General features: G+C 63.7%; 3 protein-coding genes across 5 annotated transcripts; all 3 read right to left on the reverse strand.

Moving 5' to 3' along the window:
• Positions 1-347: 347 nt before the first annotated feature.
• On the reverse strand, positions 348-2144 carry LOC310914516 (protein shisa-like-1; the record flags this gene model as incomplete). The annotated part of the gene is made up of 3 exons (XM_083870677.1): positions 1983-2144; positions 749-962; positions 348-567 (listed from the first exon to the last, which is right to left on the reverse strand). The coding sequence occupies exons 1-3, from the start codon at positions 2047-2049 to the stop codon at positions 348-350; spliced, it is 501 nt and encodes a 166-aa protein (XP_083726803.1). The 5' UTR covers positions 2050-2144.
• Positions 2145-2533: 389 nt separating this feature from the next.
• Positions 2534-10696, reverse strand: MAN2A2 (mannosidase alpha class 2A member 2). 3 transcript variants are annotated; one of them, XM_083870891.1, is made up of 23 exons: positions 10479-10696; positions 10043-10297; positions 9792-9936; positions 9529-9700; positions 9176-9303; positions 8882-9055; positions 8402-8588; positions 8143-8320; positions 7814-8016; positions 7388-7570; positions 7079-7193; positions 6892-6959; positions 6561-6726; positions 6058-6294; positions 5840-5962; positions 5634-5748; positions 5421-5554; positions 5172-5313; positions 4852-4985; positions 4494-4571; positions 4013-4207; positions 3812-3922; positions 2534-3654 (listed from the first exon to the last, which is right to left on the reverse strand). In XM_083870891.1, the coding sequence occupies exons 1-23, from the start codon at positions 10608-10610 to the stop codon at positions 3502-3504; spliced, it is 3528 nt and encodes a 1175-aa protein (XP_083727017.1). In that variant the 5' UTR covers positions 10611-10696; the 3' UTR covers positions 2534-3501. The 3 variants fall into 3 exon arrangements, with proteins under 3 accessions (XP_083727017.1, XP_083727015.1, XP_083727016.1); XM_083870890.1 differs by lacking the exon at positions 4494-4571 and having other exon boundaries at positions 2535-3654; XM_083870889.1 differs by lacking the exon at positions 4494-4571 and having other exon boundaries at positions 3812-4207.
• A 953-nt stretch (positions 10697-11649) lies between these two features.
• FES (FES proto-oncogene, tyrosine kinase) lies at positions 11650-17496 on the reverse strand. Its single transcript, XM_083871328.1, has 19 exons — positions 17415-17496; positions 16451-16698; positions 16192-16365; positions 16025-16121; positions 15481-15664; positions 15200-15337; positions 14970-15089; positions 14773-14895; positions 14519-14705; positions 14360-14437; positions 13938-14147; positions 13719-13841; positions 13462-13515; positions 13229-13347; positions 12943-13037; positions 12727-12850; positions 12468-12625; positions 12155-12277; positions 11650-12009 (listed from the first exon to the last, which is right to left on the reverse strand). Exons 2-19 carry the CDS (start codon positions 16670-16672, stop codon positions 11867-11869), a joined length of 2472 nt encoding a protein of 823 aa, XP_083727454.1. The 5' UTR covers positions 16673-16698; positions 17415-17496; the 3' UTR covers positions 11650-11866.
• Between the last annotated feature and the right edge of the window lie 202 nt (positions 17497-17698).

Here is a 17698-nt window from a genome sequence, read left to right on the forward strand (position 1 = left end):
ACCCGCCCCCCGGCCCCGCTGCACCCCGGGGAGCGACTGTCCCCTGTACAGCCCCTGTACTTAACCCGGAGTGCGACTGTCCCCCCTAGAGCCTTAACCCCGGAGTGCGAGTGTCCCCTGTACATCCCCCGTACTTTAACCCCAGGGAGCGAGTGTCCCCCTGTACATCCCCCTTACTTAGACCCGCGGAGCGAGTGTCCCCCCGTACTACTCCCCTGTATCGCACCCTGCGGTGCGAGTGTTTCCCCATACACAGCCCCCCCCCCCCCCCACCCCATGTCCCGCGGCACCCCGGGGTGCAAGCCCCCCCCGTGTGCCCCCCCTGCCCTGCCCTGCCCGTGGCCCCCTCAGCAGCCCCGGCTGGGCCGTGTCGCTCTGGGGGCACCGTGGGAAGGGCGAGGGCCGGCCCGGGGTCCCCCCGGGGCTCCGCGGGGCAGGCGACAGGCACAGGGCAGCAGCTGGCGGAGGTGGCACCGTCGGGTCCGGTAGAAGTGACAGAGGTCGATGGCCATAAGCAGCAGGACAAAGAGCCCGTAGAGCCCCACGAAAGGCAGGGCCAGCGGGTTCCTGCGGGGTGGACACTTCAGGAGGAGCAGCCACGACCCCCCATGGCCCTGGGGAGGGCCACCAAGGGCCACCGTGGGCTCCAAAGGACACCACGGCCCTTGTCCCAGCACCAAGAGAAGCCCCAGGGGATGTGCCAGGAGCCCCGAGGGCTCCCCATCCCCAGCAGCACAGCCCTGCTCACCGGAGCAGACCCGGGCTTGCCAGGCTGGAGAGGTTCACTCCAGTGAGGCCCTCCAGGGCCAGCTGGGAGCAGCAGGACTTGAGAGCATCCAGGCTGGGCTGGCAGCAGTAGCGGTGGCCGGGGGGGTCCGTCAGCCGCGGGCAGTAGAAGCCGGGGTGGGAGCGGCCATCAGGGCCCACGTAGCCCTCGCAGAGGTGCAGGTTCTGCACCAAGACTGCAGCAGGGAGAGGGATTGGAGAGGGCCAGGAACAAGCCCCCACTGCGGGGACCACAGAAAGTGTGCAGTGCCTGTAGGACGGGCTGCCAGCTCCAGCGGGATTGTCTTTGCCATGACACAGCAGAGCAGAGCCCCAGAGCAGGGCTGGGCTGGGCTGGGGGCTCACCAGCCCCAGGGGGGGCTGGCTAAGGGGGCACAGGGGGCCTGGCTAACGGGGCACAGGGAGCCTGGCTAAGGGGGTACAGGGGGCCTGGCTAACGGGGCACAGGGGGCCTGGCTAACGGGGTACAGGGGGGCTGGCTAACGGGGTACAGGGGGCCTGGCTAACGGGGTACAGGGGGGCTGGCTAAGGGGGTACAGGGGGCCTGGCTAAGGGGGCACAGGGGGCCTGGCTAACGGGGCACAGGGGGGCTGGCTAAGGGGGTACAGGGGGCCTGGCTAAGGGGGCACAGAGGGCCTGGCTAACGGGGCACAGGGGGGCTGGCTAAGGGGGTACAGGGGGCCTGGCTAAGGGGGCACAGAGGGCCTGGCTAACGGGGCACAGGGAGCCCAGCTCAGCTCTCAGAGTGGGCTACACCCCACGAGGCAGCAGCGGCTGAGCAGAGCTCCCCCGGCACTGCCTTCTGGCGGCCGTGGCCCTTTGTGTGACCTCCAGTGCTCACCAAGGCCTCGGCAAGGGCAAACATGGGCAAGGGCCGTGATGGTGGCAGAGAGGGGGGGAAAGCCCCCAGGACATCAGGTCAGCCCCCATGCCCCATGCTGAATCCCTCCCTGCTCCCCACCACCCCACAGGGAGAGCACTGAGACCCCACAGATGTGCTGCAGTGGGAGTAACTCCAGCACCACCACACCTGGGCCACCACCCGCAGTATGGACCACTCCCTCTCACTGCAGATCACTGACCCCCAGCACAGACCCCACCCAATCTCCTCTGGGCGGTCGGGGAGCAACCCTCAAGGGACAAGGCCCCATCAGGGATGGGTTCAGGGAACAGGAGGGGCAGGAATGGGGCTGTACCTGTCCCAAGGATGCTGGGGAACAGAGCTGTGATAAGGAGCAGCCGGAGCAGGTGCCCATCCAGCATCTTCCCGGCTAACCCTGGGCAGAGGCAGTTCTGGCTCCAGTGGAGGCAGAAACCACAGCCCCTCCTGCTCCCGCCTCCATCGCAGCCTCCACCAAGAGCCGCTCAGAGCCATTAGAGCCTCCTGCACTCTCTCTGTCCACAGGGATCGGGGTGGAGGCGGGAGCATCTGTAATGAGCTTCTGGGGCCAGGAGTAGGATGGCAGGCTCCTTTCCCAGCTGGATGCAAGGCACCAGCTGCTGCACCCAGGGCCCCAGGTAACACACATCTAGGGCCCCAGATAACAGTTGGGTACCTGGGCCCATACTGGGAGGCCCTGAAAGGGCAGTGGACCAAGCCAGGGCACCGGGCAAGCACCACAAGGTGCTGAGCTTCCAGAGGCCAAGCCCTGGATGTGGATGTGCTGGGGGTTGTGCGGGAATTGTGGACTCACAGAATCATTCAGGTTGGAAAAGATGGCTAAGCTCATCCAGTCCAACCCAACCAAGCCAGACCTGAGGCAGTTCCCCAGCTCACCCATTCCTTCCCAATGCCCTCCCTGTGGGCACCTGTTGACAGTAAGTAGCCCCAGGGGGCCAGGAACCATGACATGTGGCTCCCACAGCAACCAGGAGGATGCTCTGGCAACATGGTGTAATTAGCTGGGACTGAGCCAGTGCAGCTCCAGCAGAGTGGACTGCCAGGCCCACTCTGCAAAGGGGCTAAAGGCTCTGGATTTGGGGAGGCATTCCCACGCTTCACCCAGGCATGGCTGCCCACCCAAGGAACTGACTCCCATCCCACTGGCTCCTGCCCAGCACCAGGCACTGCCTGCCCTCAAGCACAGCTGGCCCTGGCCATGCCACCAGCCTCTCACAGGTGCCTGGGGCTCCTGGTCAGATCTTCAAGCCAGCCTCCACCTGCCTCACAGTGCTGCCCTGTGTCCCCACAGCGCACCATTCCCACTCCCCTGAGTGAGAGCCACAAACCACACACAGACCAGGGCCCTTGGAAACAGCCTTGTGTTTCCTACGAGCTACAGAGAGCTCAGTCCCAAGTCCACAGCACTTCCTCAGGCAGCTGCCCAACACCACTGGTGCTCCTGGCCTCCCCCTTGCTGCCTGGCATGGGCCCCTGCCCCAGCCTTCAGGGTGGCCACACTCCTGGGCAGCCTGCCTGTGACAGGGCAGCAGTGTCTGTCCCACCAGCAGCAGAGCCCAGCCTGCTGCCCTGCCCAGCCGTGCTCGGCCCATCCGGCACCGTGTCCAGTAGTGTCTGGTCCAGCCCTGCCACAGCAGTTCATTCCAAAATCTATCTGAGAACATGGAACTAATAAATTAGAAAGTGACAGCAGAAGCCTCTGCCAGTCTGGCCCCTGCTGCCCGTGGCCACCACAATACTGCTGGCCCCGCTCCACTGCTGCTCTGGTGCTGCTCCTGTGCTGTCCAGCCACTCCACTCCTCTCCTGCTCAACACTACCCCAGGCGGATGCGGAACGTGGCGATTTCCATGGAGTCCAGATGGATGTTGGTGCTGTTGGAGGCTGTGCCCAATGGGTACATCAGTGTCAGTGAGGTGGGCTGCAGAGAGCCCAGCTCCAGCCCCCGGAACAGGCCTCCCAGAGCCAGCTGGGGAGAGAGGAGGAAGAAGCAGGGAGGCCCAGGTGAGGATGTGATACCTGGGGCAGCACTATGCCCAGGACAGCCTGACATGTTCCATGACTGCCATGCCGAGGTCCCAGCCCAGCTCTGACCCAGTGGAGGTGTGGGGGCAGCCTGGCCCTACCTTGCCCTGGCTGGTGGTGCAGTTGAAGCCCAGGTTCTTGGCCTCCAGGCTGCAGTCAAAGCCTTTGCGGTGCAGGATCAGTGCTGCCTCAGCTGATGGTAGCGAGTCATCCTGCAGGGAGCTGGAGCATGAGGCACAGCTCTGGGGACAGCAGGGGCAAGAGCCCCACCAGAGTCCCACCTCCCCTGGGCTGTAGCTCACCTCTGCCTGCAGCATCCGCAGGTTGAGGATGTGGAAGTCACAAGGAAGGGTGGTGGCGAGGGGCACAAAGGAGCGCAGGGCTGGCAGGGCTGGCTTCTCCAGCGCCACTGGCATGACCAAGGCCTCAGCATTCAGGTGCATGGAGGTGATGTGGCTCAGCAGGGAGGGGAAGCTGATGGGGCGCTCGTCCTGCACCTGCCAAGCAGCACGTGGGTCAAGCGTGGGCCCAGGAAGCCAGGCAGAGCCTGGGCAAGGCCCACAGAACCCCCATTCCAGCAGTGCCTCCAGACTGGGCACCTGCCAGCACAGTGCACACAGAGCTACCCCTGCCCAGGCAGGTCCCCTCTCCCCAGCAACCAAACAGGACCCTAGCTAGCTGATGGTCAGGCTACAGACCTGCTACAAGCCTGGCTAGACTAGTGGCTAGCTAGCAGCTAGTGCACAAGACAGGGAGAGACAGCAGGGCCAGGCTGGCCATTACCTCAGGGCTGCCAGTCCTGGTGCCAGGGAAGCTCAAGGCTTTAAACATGGAGACCAGTTTGGAAAAGAAGCCGGAGCTCTGAATGGGTGGCACAGCAAACACAGAGGGCAGCAAGGGGATGGGACAAGAACACTGTGATTATGAGGGTAACGTGGCTCCACAGGGACAGACCCCACTGCATGTCCTGTTCTCCCCATGCCCCCTGCTCCAGGCCCATCCCTGCCCAGTGCCAGCACAATGGGATAAGAGGGGAGAGAACACTGCATCCCATCATATGTGGCTTTCTGCAAACGCCTCCACCCTGCTCCATGCCAAGGCAGGGCTGGGCTCTCCCATCCTGCTGCCCCACAGCCAGCACCTTGTTGGCAGTGCTGCGGCGCTCCAGGAGCAGCCGGAACCGGTTGCAGGTAAGCTTGTTGTCCTTCAGCCCCTGGCCTAGGCCTCGGTTGTCATCCTGCATGAGGCGCCGGTCCAGGATCACCTCCAGCTGGCCTGTGGAGAGTGAGCCCTTGCAGCCCAGGCTTTTCCAGGTGCCAGCCACACCCCACATCTCAGGGCCCCCAGAGACAGCAGGACCAGGGCACCCTGCCCAGCCTGCAGCAACTTCCTCCCCTGCTTCCCTTGGGGAGGACAGCCCTAGCTCCACAGCAGGGCCCCAAGGGACAGACCCCAGCTCACCGCTGTGCAGGCTGGAGACCCCCAGGGCCTGGGCTGTGAGCAGTGTCAGGCGGCTCTGCATGTCCTGGATGTAGGCCATGGCAGGCATTGGGTAGAAGTTGGCCTGCAGTGGCAGCTTCCGCTGGTACCTGCGGGGCTGGATCTGCCAAGGGACAGAGATCAGTGGCCAGAGGTGGCTCTCACAGGGCCTGGTGCAAGAGCACTGTCCCCCTGTGGGCAGCTGCTGTCCCTCCCCAGCCTGCTGCATACCTGGAAACCATTGAGGTCTGTGAAGAAGGTGTCATCACTCTCAATGTCAGTGCTGAAGCGCAGGGCCAGCTCCTTGTTGATGTGGTCACGGATGTCGACCAGGCAGGACACATCCAGGGACAGGCCCTCCACCCCTGTGGATAGGCAGTGAGAGGCTGAGCCCCACGGGCAGTTCCCTGGGCAGTGACACCTGGCACAGCCTCAAGCTCTCACCTGGCACATTGTACATCCGCACCACGGTCTGGACATGCTGGTAGTAGCTGGAAACCTCTGAGAAGAGGGGTCCCTCCATCACCCGCACCACTGGGGGGTCCTTGGGAGCATAGGGCTGGGGGGAGGGATAGCTGCACTGACGCTGCTGCCTGAGGACAGTCCTGCAGGCACAGCTGTCTGCTGGCTCCCAGGGCTGGACCCCGTACCTTGGCCTCGCCATCAGGCAGGAAGAGATAGGCCCCACTTTTGTCCTTGGAGGTCCTGGTGCCATAGATAAGAAATTCGCTGCTCACCCTGTGCCCCTGCTCCTCCCCAGCTTGGCGCAGGCTCTGCAGGTGTGGGATGGCACAGCAGTAAGTGCATGAATAGTGGGATGTATCCCTGCCCTCCTCCACCCCGCGCTCTGTCAGAGCCCTGCCCTCACCTGCAGCAGCCCCGTGCGCCCCAAGAAGCAGGCCTGCAGGTGCTGGTTCTCCAGGCAGAAGTCGTCAGCAGCAGCTGGGAAGATGTGCAGGGGCACAGCCTTGGGCTTACGCACGGGCAGGTCCCGGCCATGCAGGTACAGGCGCGTGGAGGACCTTGGTGTGGCATGATCATCCAAGGACTTGTGCAGCTGCAGCACACGCAGCCCCAGCGCAGGCAGGCGGGCCAGGACAGACACCTGCAGGCAGCGTGGGGACCTGAGCCAGCTCCCCGTGTCTGGGGAATGGCTGGGGATCAGTGGGGCAAGGACCCTGCTCAGCACTGTGGGGCCTCTGCTGAGGAGGGACATGCATGGAGACCTGGGGGTTTGACAGCAGTGGGAGCTCATGTTGTGGGGCAGGGATAGAGTAGGGCTGCTGGTGTGCCCTGGTAGTGTGTGGGATGGGATGCTGGCACACATAGGCTGTGGGTGTGGGGCACATGTGGGTGTGGGACACCCCATACCTGGTAGACATCAGGCACTGCATCAGTGGCAGAGTTCCACACTGCACTGAGCTGGGAGGGCAGGGGCTGCCCCTCCTCAGAGAGCACACGCACGTGCGGGGAGTCCACCAACACCTGCACCACACTCAGACGCTCCTGCTCCAGCGGGTTGAACACCACCAGGAACCTGCGGGGGGTAACACAGGGATGGCATCCCAGCCTCACAGCATCTCAGATGTCCCACGCCCCACACTACCTACAGATCCAGTGCACCCACTCACAGCTTCACATGTACTCCCCTACTGACTCCCCACAGTCCCAAAAGTCCCCAGAGCAAGGCAGGAGGCCCTACCGAGGTGAGGTGTCCAGTTTGACCACTGTCCTCTCTGGGAGAGAGTCCTGGCTGGCACGTGTCTCATCCTGGGGAGGAGTAGTAAAGAACTGGGGCCCTTTTCCTGGCCTCTGCAGCACGGAGTTGCTCCCGGGGGAGTGGGGACAACGTGCCAGAGTGCAGGGAGCCAGGGGCTGGTGCTGCTCACCATGCCAAGGAACGGTGCAGCCGGGTCATGGCGGTACGTGTCCTTGTCCCCCAGCACAAGGTAGTGTGCAGCATTCATGATGACATGCTTGAGGTTGGTGAGTGAGTGGAGCAGCCTGGGCAGAGGCAGAGTGAGCCACCAGGGACCATCACCCCCATCTGCCCCAGGACTGCCCCAACACCATCCCCATCTCCCCATGAGAGGGAGGACCTCCCCACAGCATCCCCATAGCTAGCCATTCTCCCAGCCCTGAGCCCAGCAGCCCCACTCTGAGACAGGCTCTGAGGGTGCCCTGGCCCCCACACGCACCGGACTCCGTAGTCCACGGCCACGGCCTCCTTGGCGGTGCCGGCGATGGCATCGTGGTGCTGGAAGAGGCCCAGGTTACGGCGAGCATTGGTCAGCAAGGCGTAGTCAGAGAGCGGGTACCTGCCATCAGCACTGGCACGGCGGGCGTGGGCGAGTGCCAGGCTATACAGGATCTCTGCCCCCCTGCGCAGAGTCACTGAGGGTCACTGAGGGTCCCTGCCCTGGTGATACAATACTGGGGGGGTGTGGCAAAGGCAGACACTGCCCTCAGACTGGGTGAGGGTTTGGCGCTGCGTGCACCAGTCCAGTGTGTTGGCAGCTGGTGCAGACCAGGGGCTGTCGAGCTCCCAGGCACTGCCCGGCCACCCCTCAGCCATGCCCCCCACACACCTCCTGTGCCCCAGGGACCAGCCCACCGCCCCTCACCGGAGGTGGGCCTCCAGCACCCGGTCCAGGCTCTTGTAGAACGGCCGGGAGGTGAAGTATCCTGTCCAGTAGTGATCCTCCCGGTCCGCATACGAGAAGAAATCCCCTGTCAAAACTGGGAACCCGGGTGGCCTCATCCCTGGCACAATGCCCACTTTCTTGTACAGGGCATCAAAGTAGTCAGAGAGCGTGCCAAACTGTGCCTGCAAGACAGCATGTGCAGCCCTGAGCTGAGGCTCCTGCTGTGGGGGCTCTTACCACCCCTCACAGGACTGTGCACCCCTCCAACTGTGCTCTGCCGTGGCCTCCTGCTGCCCCCTGCCCCCTACCTGGACATGGAGGTCGGGCCGGGAGTTGAGGAAGTCAAAGATGCGCTGGTAGTTGAGGAACTGGGCGTCCCACTCCTGTGGCTTGTCATAGCGGAAGTCGTCTCCCAGGGGCACCAGCAGCACCTTGCTGCGGTACAGCTTGGACTTCTTGCGGTACTGGTCCAGCAGCAGCTGGGCTCTGTGTGGGAGCCAGGGCATGAGGCTGGCTGGCCCCTGATGGCCCACAAAGCTGGGAGTTGTGTGCCCCTGCCGCACTCACCGCTCTGCCACGTTGGCATCAGTGATGGCACGGGGAGGCACCTTCCAGGGGCAGTTGATCCGGCCTCCAGGCAAGCGCTTGAAGTCAAACTGGCAGCAGATCTTGGGGTCTGGGCCACAGGTGTGGGGCACATCGTAGCTATAGAAGGGCATCATGTGGCAGAAGATGTCGGTGCTGGTGTCTGGATCTGTGGGACCAAGGACAGGTGAGCACCAGCAATTGCTCTCCCTCGCCTGTCCCTGAGCAGGTGGGCCCAAAGACAGTGATCTGACAGAGCAGACCTCAGAGGGCACAGCAGCCTCCCCCACTGTTGCTGGACATGGGGGCAGGTGGAAAGTCACCCTGAGGCTGTCCCACAGGGCAGAGACATCACTTTCCAGATGCTTGGCTCATCTGCACAGAAAAGCAGCTGGTAGCCATTCTCTGCTGCCACCTGCCCCACAGGGCCCCCTCTGCAGTCCCCTCCCGGCAACCTCTCACCCCACGTCTGTCTCCACATGAACTCCAGGTTCTGGGTGGCAGCAAAGTGCTTCTTGATGGCGTAGTGCACACGCTGGATGAGCATGCCCGTCAGGTTGGAGCGCTTCAGCAGATAGGGCATGGTGGAGCTGTACCCAAAGGGGTCCACAGCCCAGCCCGACCGCGGTGTCACACCTGGGGGCACAGAGACCTGTCAGCCCCATGCTGGGCCAGCAGCTCCTCCTATGAGGAGGGTCCTGCCAGGACCTGGAGACCTGCGGCGCATTAGGCAGCCAACATCTGCCCAGCTCTCACCAATGTTCTTCTCCAGCCACTGGTGCCCCTCGATCAGCTGGTCAATCATGGCAAAGTAGTGGGAATTAGCCTCATCAGCCATCACCCAGCCGCCTGTCACCATCTCCAGCTGCCCATTCCCCACCAGCCTGTGAGGGGGGCACTCAAGATGTGACCAGAGCCCTGCAGAGCCACACATCCATTGCAGAGTCCCCCTGCCCTGAAACACCTACAATCTATCTGCAGCCCCCACAGCCACCACTGCTATTCCCCCCTTGTCATGCTGTCCCCATGCAGGGTCTTCCCTCGCACACTCTATGTTCTCAGCCTCCCTGGGAGCGAGGTGGGCAGCAGGGCCAGGTGGGCAGCCCTACCTGCGCACAGCAGCTCGCTTCTGGGCACTGATGTTGTCCCACCACTTGGAAAAGAAGGAGATCTCGGACCAGATGAAGCGCCGGCGCGGGTCCTCCTGCAACTTCAGCACCATGCTGTTGAGGATGTGCTGCGTCTGGTCGTAGTAGTACTTGTCGAAAGTCTTGATCCAGCCTGGCAGCACAAGTGGGGGTCACTGTGGGGGGCCCAGGCTTCCCGCCAGCACTGCAGGGTAGCAGGGGCTGGGCCGACCCTTGCTTCTCACCTGGGTCATTGTGGGAGTGCGGCACCACAAACACCTGGAGGGGCTCCGTGTCCCACTCGTTGGGCTCGTAGGTGATGTCAAAGCCCTGCTTCCAGACACCACCATCCTGGTTGTCAAACGGCAGCAGGGAGTACACAGCCAGCATCTGTAGGTAGGAGACAGGACTGAGAGACCCCTGAAAGAGTAGAGCCAGGACCCCAAGGATGCCCAGGTATGGATCCCTCACGCTAGCAGAGCCACCAGTTGCTCACCTGCAGGTCTGGATTCTGTCCTTTGCCCCCTAGAGCAAACTGGCAGTCTTGTGGGGACACGGAGAGGAAACTTGGGCGACTCTCAGGGGGGAGCACCCAGGAGCCATTCAGGGGGTGCTGGGGCAATGCTGGCTGCCCCTCTGCATGGGCTGTCAGCTCCAGCACCGAGTCCTTAATGTGGCTGATGATCTCGTGGTTCTCCTCCAGCAGCTGCTCCAGCTGTTCAATCCGGTTCTGTAGCACTGAGATCTGACTCTGGGGGCACAGAGGGCACAGCAAGGGGTGGGAGGTCACCCACAGCTGTGGGGAGCCAGTCTTGGCCCTGGCACCTTCATTCCCAGAGGCCAGGGCTGGCTCCCCATGAATTTGCCTGGCTGAATGTCCCTCCCTGCCATCCCAGGACCCCTCTCACTCACCCCAAACCCTCCAAACTCACCCTGGGGAAGTTGCCCCCACTCTGGTGTCGTGCGGGGTCATGCTGTACCCGGTCCAGCATCAAGTAGAGGGAGAAGACGGCCACGCAGAAGATGGCAGCTCCACACACTGTCACCTGCTTCTTCAGCTTCATCCCGAAGGGCTGCAGGACTCACCGGCGCCGGGCCTGGGGGGAGCCGGGTGGGACGGCGCAGCCCCTCACCGCGGCCTCCTCCTCCTCCTCCTCCAAGAGCCCTCAGGGCGTCCTACTTGCCTTAATCCGTTGCTGGATATTTATATCTGCGGATGGGGCCGGGGCCGGGGCCGGAGAGGCCGCGCGGCCCCCAGAGCCGAGCAGAGCCGAGCAGAGCCGGGCACAGCCGGGCAGGGCCGGGCAGGGCCGGGCACAGCCGGGCAGGGCCGGGCACAGCCGGGCACAGCCGGGCACAGCCGCGCTCAGGCCCCGCGGTGCCGGGCCGGGGCCGGGCCGGGGCCGGGAGAGGCCGGGCCAGCCCGATGGTGACACCGCCGCCACCCCGCTCCGCCCCGGGCGGCTCAGCCCGGCCCAGCTCCGCTTCGCCCGCCGGGGCCGCCGGGATGGGCCAGGCCAGGCCAGGCCCCGCCCCGCGCTCCGCCCGCCCGAGGAGGCGGCACCGGCACCGCCAGCGGCACCGGCACCGGGACAGGCCCCGGGACAGGCCCCGGGACAGCGCTACGGGCCGCGCCGGGCCCCGCACCCGCAAACAACCGCAGCACCGCCCACAGCCCCGCGGCCGAGCCCGGATACCGGTGCCCAGCCCGGTACCCCAGCCCGGTACCCCGCCCCAGGGTGCCCCAGCCCGGTTGTGCCCCATCCCGGTGCCCTGCCCGTGATCCCAGTCCCGGTGCCCTGTCCCAGGGTTCCGTCCCAGCCCTCTGTCCCAGCGCCCTGTCTCAGTCATCTCCCCGTGCCAGCTCCACGTCTAAGTGCGCCCCATCCTGGTATTTCATCTTGGTACCCCATGGCTGTGCACCGTGTGTCCTGTCAGTGTCCTGTCGTGGTGCACCATTACAGGGCCCCATCCCAGTGTTATCCCAGTGCCATGTCCCAGTGCAGTACAAATCCACGTCCTCTCACAGCTTGTAGATGCCCATCTGCAGAGCTTGTGTGTTTATTGTACAAGATGAAACTGGACAGGAGCTGTGGGTGCCGTGTCCCATCCTGGGGCATGCAGGAGCTTTATTGTACAAGATAGAACTGGACAGGAGCTGTGGGTGCCATATCCCACCCTGGGGCACGCAGGAGCCCCTGCCCTGGGGCCCAAGCACCACACACCCACCCTGCAGTACCCACTGCCCAGACAGGGCTCTGCTGTGCCCCCCAAACACAGCCATGGGATGGATCCAGGGCCCCTGGTGCTCTCTCCAGGGTCACCGGAGCCTCTTGCGGATGGAAACGAGGTCCTGGTGGATGGTGCTGAAGCTGGGCCTCTTGTGGGGGTCATACTCCCAGCAGCGCTGCATCAGCTGGTACACCTCCTCTGGGCACTGCTCGGGAGGGTCCAGCCGCACGCCTGGGGCAACAGGGATGGGGACATGGATCACCGGCCCCTCACTCCCCCATAACCCTGTCTGGCCCACCCCACAGGCACAGCCCCACAGTGCTGGACCCACAGCTCATGGTCTCTCTCAGGAGCCAGCCCCAGCTGTGTCCCCTACCATGCTCCACTGCTTCCCGCGTCTGCTGGTTGCTGAGGTTGGCATAGGGGACGGCACCCAGGCTGAAGGCTTCCCACAGCAGGATCCCAAAGCTCCAGACGTCACTCTCTGAGCTGTATCGGCCTGGGGACATGGGACAGGACTAATGGTGTTGGCAGGGGACACCCAGCTGTGCCCCTGCTCCTGAGGGCTGAGGTGCACAGGGTCTCTGCCTCCCTCCCCAGGACCGGGTGTGTGGGAGTGGGATAGTGCCAGACCCCTGGCTCCCAGATAAGCTGCAGGGTGCCAGGCCATACTCAGCTTCATCCTGTACCATAATTGAGTGCTTCAGGGGCTGTCCACTTGACAGGGATTTGCTTCATCCCCCCTGTAGCGGCATAGATGCCATCCTCCTCCTGCCGTGACATCCCAAAATCACTGATCTTCAGGGTGTTCCTCTCTGTCACCAGGCAGTTGCGGGCAGCCAGGTCCCTGAGACAGCCCCAGGCAATTAGCCGTGAGCCCAGTGCTCCACCTGGCACAGGATGGGGTGGTGAGGATTCCAGGGCTCCCCCTGTCCTGCCAGGGCCCACCTGTGGATGCAGTGTTTGCTCTCCAGGTACTCCATGCCAGCAGCAGCATTCTCTGTCATCTTGACCAGCTCCTTCACCCGGAGGTGGGGACCCTCACTGCGCAGGAAGGTCAGGAAGTCCCCCCCTGTGCCCAGATTGCAGAGGAGGTGGGTGCCCAGGCACACCTGGCAGGCTCAATCAGGTGTGCGTGGGGACGGCGGGGATGGGGCCGCTCACCCTGCACCAGCTCCATGACAATGTAAATGGGCTGTTTCTGCGTGCAGACGCCGATGAGCCGCACAATGTTTGGGTGCCTGTACTGCTTGAGAATCCTGTGGGGACAAGGATGGGCACTGTGAGTGTGGGGGGCCCAGCTGCCCGAGGCACAAGCCGTCCCCAGGGCACTCTGCCCAGCCAGCCCGGGGACACAGCTCTCAGCACAAGGGTGCTGCAGCTCCCAGCAGGGTCAAACAGCTCCAAGACTGGACAGATGTGACAGGAGAAGCCCAACAGCCACACGGACCTGGCTTCCTGCAGGAACTTGGCCTTGAGCTCAGGCGGAAGGGTTTCCCGGCAGGATTTCACAGCAACAGGGGTGTTGTCAGCACGCAGGCGTCCACTGAACACCTCCCCAAAGTTACCCTTCCGAGACACAGGTGCGCCAGGCTCAGCTCACCATGTGGCCCAAGGCAACCCTTGTCCTCCTGCAGACCCTGTGGGGACAGCCCTGCCCTCCTCCACAGCACCCCATCTCACCCGACCAATGCATTCCCCCAGCAGCACGTCCTCGTGGTTGAGCACCCATTTGTCCTGCAGCAAACAGACACCAGTCAGCTGCCTCTGGCCCACACACCCCTGCAGCCCCCTCTCAGGCAGAGCCCCAGGTCCAAGTCCCCCTGTCTAGCTGGAGAAGCATGCCTGTGGCTCTCAGCCCAGCCATCGACAGGAGAAAGGGCCGGGCGGAGCTGCCCTTGCACAGGGGGCCCCATCCTCCTCCCCACTGCCTGTATCACCTTGGGCACAGCCCTGGCCAGGACAATGCCACTCTTGTGGGTGATGGGCTGCTGGCTCTGCAGGAGCTGCTGGATGAGCAGTGGAATGGTGGGGAAGCTGTCACCCTCCAGCCGAAACATGTTCTGCAGGGAGGGAGGCCAAGAGGTTGTGATGGGCAGGAACCTGCGCCTGCCCATGCACGGCCACCCCAGCCATCCCCCCTGCTTGTGGTCACTCACATTGACAGTCTGGATGATGAAGTGCCGGGGCTGCCCATCCCACAGCACGCTGAGCACGTACTCCTGCTTGCCCTGGCTCTCCCGCACCAGGAAGTCCCCATTGCAGGTCAGCAGCTCCTGTACCTCCGAACGTGGGATGGCCCCGTGGTACCAGACCTGCTGGCACAATGGCTTCTGCACGTCTGGGATTAGGGGCACGGGGGGTGGCAGCTGGAAGGAGACAAGGTGAGCCCAGCCATGTACACTCCTGAGTTGTGCCAGAGATGGGGCAGCAGCAGTGTCAGGAAGCTGCGCTCAGGGCAGGTGGGAGAAGAATCTGGAGGTGCTGAAGCAAGGGGAGCTGTGTAGCCAGAAAGGAGAGGACAGGCCCAGCAAGGCAGCTGGGTGGAGGGTGGGGTGGCTGGAGGCACCCAGGGACTCACCGAGTACTTTGGGCTGAAGATGCCCGTGATGTGGTTCTTGAGGGTCTCCAGTGCACTGGCCCCGCTCCGCTCCTGCTCCTGGAAGGAGGGATGGGCTGTGCTTCAGCTGTGCACCCCATCCCTGCAGCTTCCAGAGCACAGGAGGCGAGACTGACTCACCGTGGAGGAGATGGACTGCCGATCCTCTGGCAGAGGCAGGGCGGGCAGGGCATCCCCGGCACCCAGCTCTGACAGCTTCCTGGCCAGCAGGTCCCGCTGCACCTGCAGCTTGGCCTGGGCACAGAGGCAGCCCTCGAGCTGCTGCCGTGCCTCGTGCAGCTCCTGCCGCCTGCCCAGCAAATGCACCCTGGGGAGGGGACAGGGCAGTCAGCACCCGCTGCCCTGGCCCCTCAGCCCCCTCTGCTGCACCTCACCGCTCCCCGGGGCTCTGGTGCTGCTCCTCATCGTGGATCTCTGCCTTCAGCTCCTGCATCTGCTGCTCCTTGATACGCATGGCCTCTGTGGCAGCCACCAACTCCTCCTCAACCGATGTCAGGCTGCAAGAGACGTGCCAGCAGCGGGCTCAGCCCCTGCCCCTCACCTGGCCCTGCCCATGGCTAGTCTCACTCACCAGTGCTGGACACTTTCAAGGGTCAGTTCATTCAGCTGCAGCTCTCCTGGCACCAGATTTTCTGTGTCCTCCAGCAGGCTCTCATCAAAGGACACAGTTGGTGGTATCTCGGACTCATACCTGTGGGCACCCAGCACAGCTTTCCCTCCACTTGCCCCATGTTGGCCACTGCCACCCAACGGCAGCAGGGCCATACCTGGCAGAGAGGCTGCAGCTGTGTGGAGCCATACTGGTGGTTCTGGATGAAGCTGCTGTACTCGGTGGCAGGGTCAATGGCCTGGATGGCGTCAGCAATCTCCTGGTGCATGGCCAACATGTCCTCCTGTACCAGGCTGCTGATGCTGCAGTACTCCCTGAGGATCTCCTTTCTGTGGGAGCACTGCTGGTTCTGGGGGGCCATGGGGTGCCCAAGGATTGGAAGTGGGGTGGCAGCAGGGCACAGGATGGGCAGTGGGGTAAGGGGTGGGCAGGGGGGGGACAGGATGGGCAGCAGGGCAAGCACGGCTCTTACAGGACAAGAACCATCTCCTGCTGCAGACCGTAGAGGGACTGGTGCAGGCTGGGCAGCACACGCTGGTAGTGGTGCTGGTGGTGCAGTGCAGCCGCCTGTACAGCCAGCACATACTGGTTGTGCAGGGCATGGAGCTTCCAGAGGCTGCGCACATACTTCTCCTTTGCCTTGTCCCGCTCTTTGTCTGTGGAGAGAGGCTGTGGAAAACCCCAACGGCCAGCACATCACCTGCCCCAGCACTGGGGCAGGGTCAGAGGGCGAGGGCTGGGAGAGGGACAGGCAGGCAGGGGGACCAAGCCTGGGCTGGTTACACTGTGACACAGGGATGCTCCTGACCCACAGCATGGTGTTCCCAAGGCCCCCAGATTTCTGTGTGGCTTCTTGGGGGCCAGGCTGGGCTCTCCTCTGTGCTGCCCCCCCACCCCAGAGCCCCCACCCACTCCATGCTGGGCTGTAGTTCACACAGGGTGCGGGGTGCTCCAGCCATTCTTGACACATGAGGGAAGCTGGGAGGTCAGGCAGGGAACAGGGGCCAGGCTGGCACCTTTGCTGGCCTCCTGGTACTTGCGCTTGGCCTGGGCACTGTCACGTGCCAGGCTGCGGTACTGCGCCTTCAGCTTCTCCATCTCCTGCTGCGTCGTCTGGAGAGGGACACGGTCAGGGAGTGGGCCCAGCACATTCTCTTGTGTTCCCCTGCTGGCTCCAACATACCCGGCTGTACTCCTGGCCGAGCTGCTGCCACCGCTCGCTGAAGGCCTTGCGCAGCTGCTGCTTGTCGCGGATGAGCAGGCTCAGCTTGGCCAGGGGCCCCGCTGCCAGTTCCTCCGCGTGCCGCCGCAGGACCTGGCTCAGCGTCTCTGTCCGGCTCACCAGCACCCACCAGGACTGCGAGAAAGGGAGTCGGGGATGCACGGAGATGCCATCCTCATTAGGCTCTGCAGGGCACAGCCCTACTCTGGGGCGTCCCTACCTTCTCGATCTGACTACCTCGGTCGCCACCGAGCTGCCAAGTGCTCTCCTGCTTTTCCAGCTGGGAGAACATGTGGTGCAGCATCCCTGCATACTCCCGGTCACTCTTGGCCCGCTGCGAGATCCACTTCTTCATCACCTCCAGGAGGCGCAGCTCCCCATCCTGCAGCCGCAGCAGAGCACTGTGCCCCTGTGGGGACCACAGCTCCGGCCCAAAGCCCATGGCACCACTGTCCAGCCAGAGGAAGTCTGCAGGGCACCAGGACAGCCTGAGCCACGGCTGCTGCCCTCACTGCCTGCAGCAATGGCCAGGCCCTTTGCATTTCACACCCTCCTGCCCCATCGTCTGGTCTGTGAAGCAGAGACGACCCTTCCTGCCCACTGCAAACAGCCTTGCAAATCATACTGAAAGCAGCAGGGTGAGTGCTCCAAGCCCCGTGGGAGCTGAGGCCTGTGGGGATGGTGCTGGGAAGGAGGAAGTGTGAAGCTGTACACAGCAGTGCCACCTCTGCCATGCACAGGGCTGCTCCCCAAGGGCAGCGCAGCCATGTCCCCCACCCCAGCAGGCACCAGTCCCTTCTCTCTGGCAGCTCCAGTCCTGTCCTGCCCATTGGCAATGTCACCCCTGTGCCCACAGTGTGGGAGCTCCCAGGGGCCGGGACAATGGTGGGAAGCCGGCAGAAGCAGCAGAGGGTGCTGAGCCCCAGAGAAAGGTGCTGAACCTGGACACATCCCAGCACACAGGACTTCAGTAAGGCCACTGGGAGCCAAACTGATCCCGGTGGCAATCCCCAGGTGCCCGGCCCTGAGGCAAGAGTGCAGCAGGAGAGAGCTGGGGCACCCCCCTGTGCAGGGCAGGATGTCCCCTGGCACAGCCCTTGACCTCAGCAAGACCCACCCAGCCCTACAAAGGAGTCCCCCTCTCTCTGCTAGTACCCCACCAGGGCACAGTCCTTCCAACCTACTTTTGTTGCTCAGTCTTTGTTGTGAAGCTGCTGCTGGTGTCCTGCTGGGGCCGGGACTGGCGCGGTCTGGACCTGGTGCAGCTCTGGCTGCTGGGGAGGAACAGGAAACCCAGTGCTGACCATACAGCCATTGCGAGATTTCCTGCACTTCCTCCCCTCCCTGCCAGTCCCCGCGCCAGCAGCCGACGCCAGCACACAGCTCTGCTGCAGCCGGGCAGTTCCCAGCCCACCACCCCTCCCAGCTGTCTCCCACCAGGGCCTGACACCGCCAGGTCCAGCCCTGT

This window comes from Zosterops lateralis, assembly GCF_965231275.1.
Source record: "Zosterops lateralis genome assembly, chromosome: 13".
In the NCBI taxonomy this organism is placed as follows: domain Eukaryota; kingdom Metazoa; phylum Chordata; class Aves; order Passeriformes; family Zosteropidae; genus Zosterops; species Zosterops lateralis.

What these genes read in the sequence shown, in the direction of transcription:
- MAN2A2 (XM_083870889.1), bottom strand. Translation starts at nt 10,610, where the DNA reads ATGAAGCTGAAGAAGCAGGTGACAGTGTGTGGAGCTGCCATCTTCTGC. An exon ending in GACAGAATCCAGACCTGCAG is followed by an intron (nt 9,937 to 10,042) that starts GTGAGCAACTGG and finishes TCCTACCTACAG; the next exon opens with ATGCTGGCTGTGTACTCCCT. An exon ending in CAGTGCCTGATGTCTACCAG is followed by an intron (nt 6,295 to 6,560) that starts GTATGGGGTGTC and finishes CGCTGCCTGCAG; the next exon opens with GTGTCTGTCCTGGCCCGCCT.
- FES (XM_083871328.1), bottom strand. Translation starts at nt 16,672, where the DNA reads ATGGGCTTTGGGCCGGAGCTGTGGTCCCCACAGGGGCACAGTGCTCTG. An exon ending in CACCAGAGCCCCGGGGAGCG is followed by an intron (nt 14,706 to 14,772) that starts GTGAGGTGCAGC and finishes TCCCCTCCCCAG; the next exon opens with GGTGCATTTGCTGGGCAGGC. An exon ending in AGCAAACACTGCATCCACAG is followed by an intron (nt 12,626 to 12,726) that starts GTGGGCCCTGGC and finishes GGGCTGTCTCAG; the next exon opens with GGACCTGGCTGCCCGCAACT.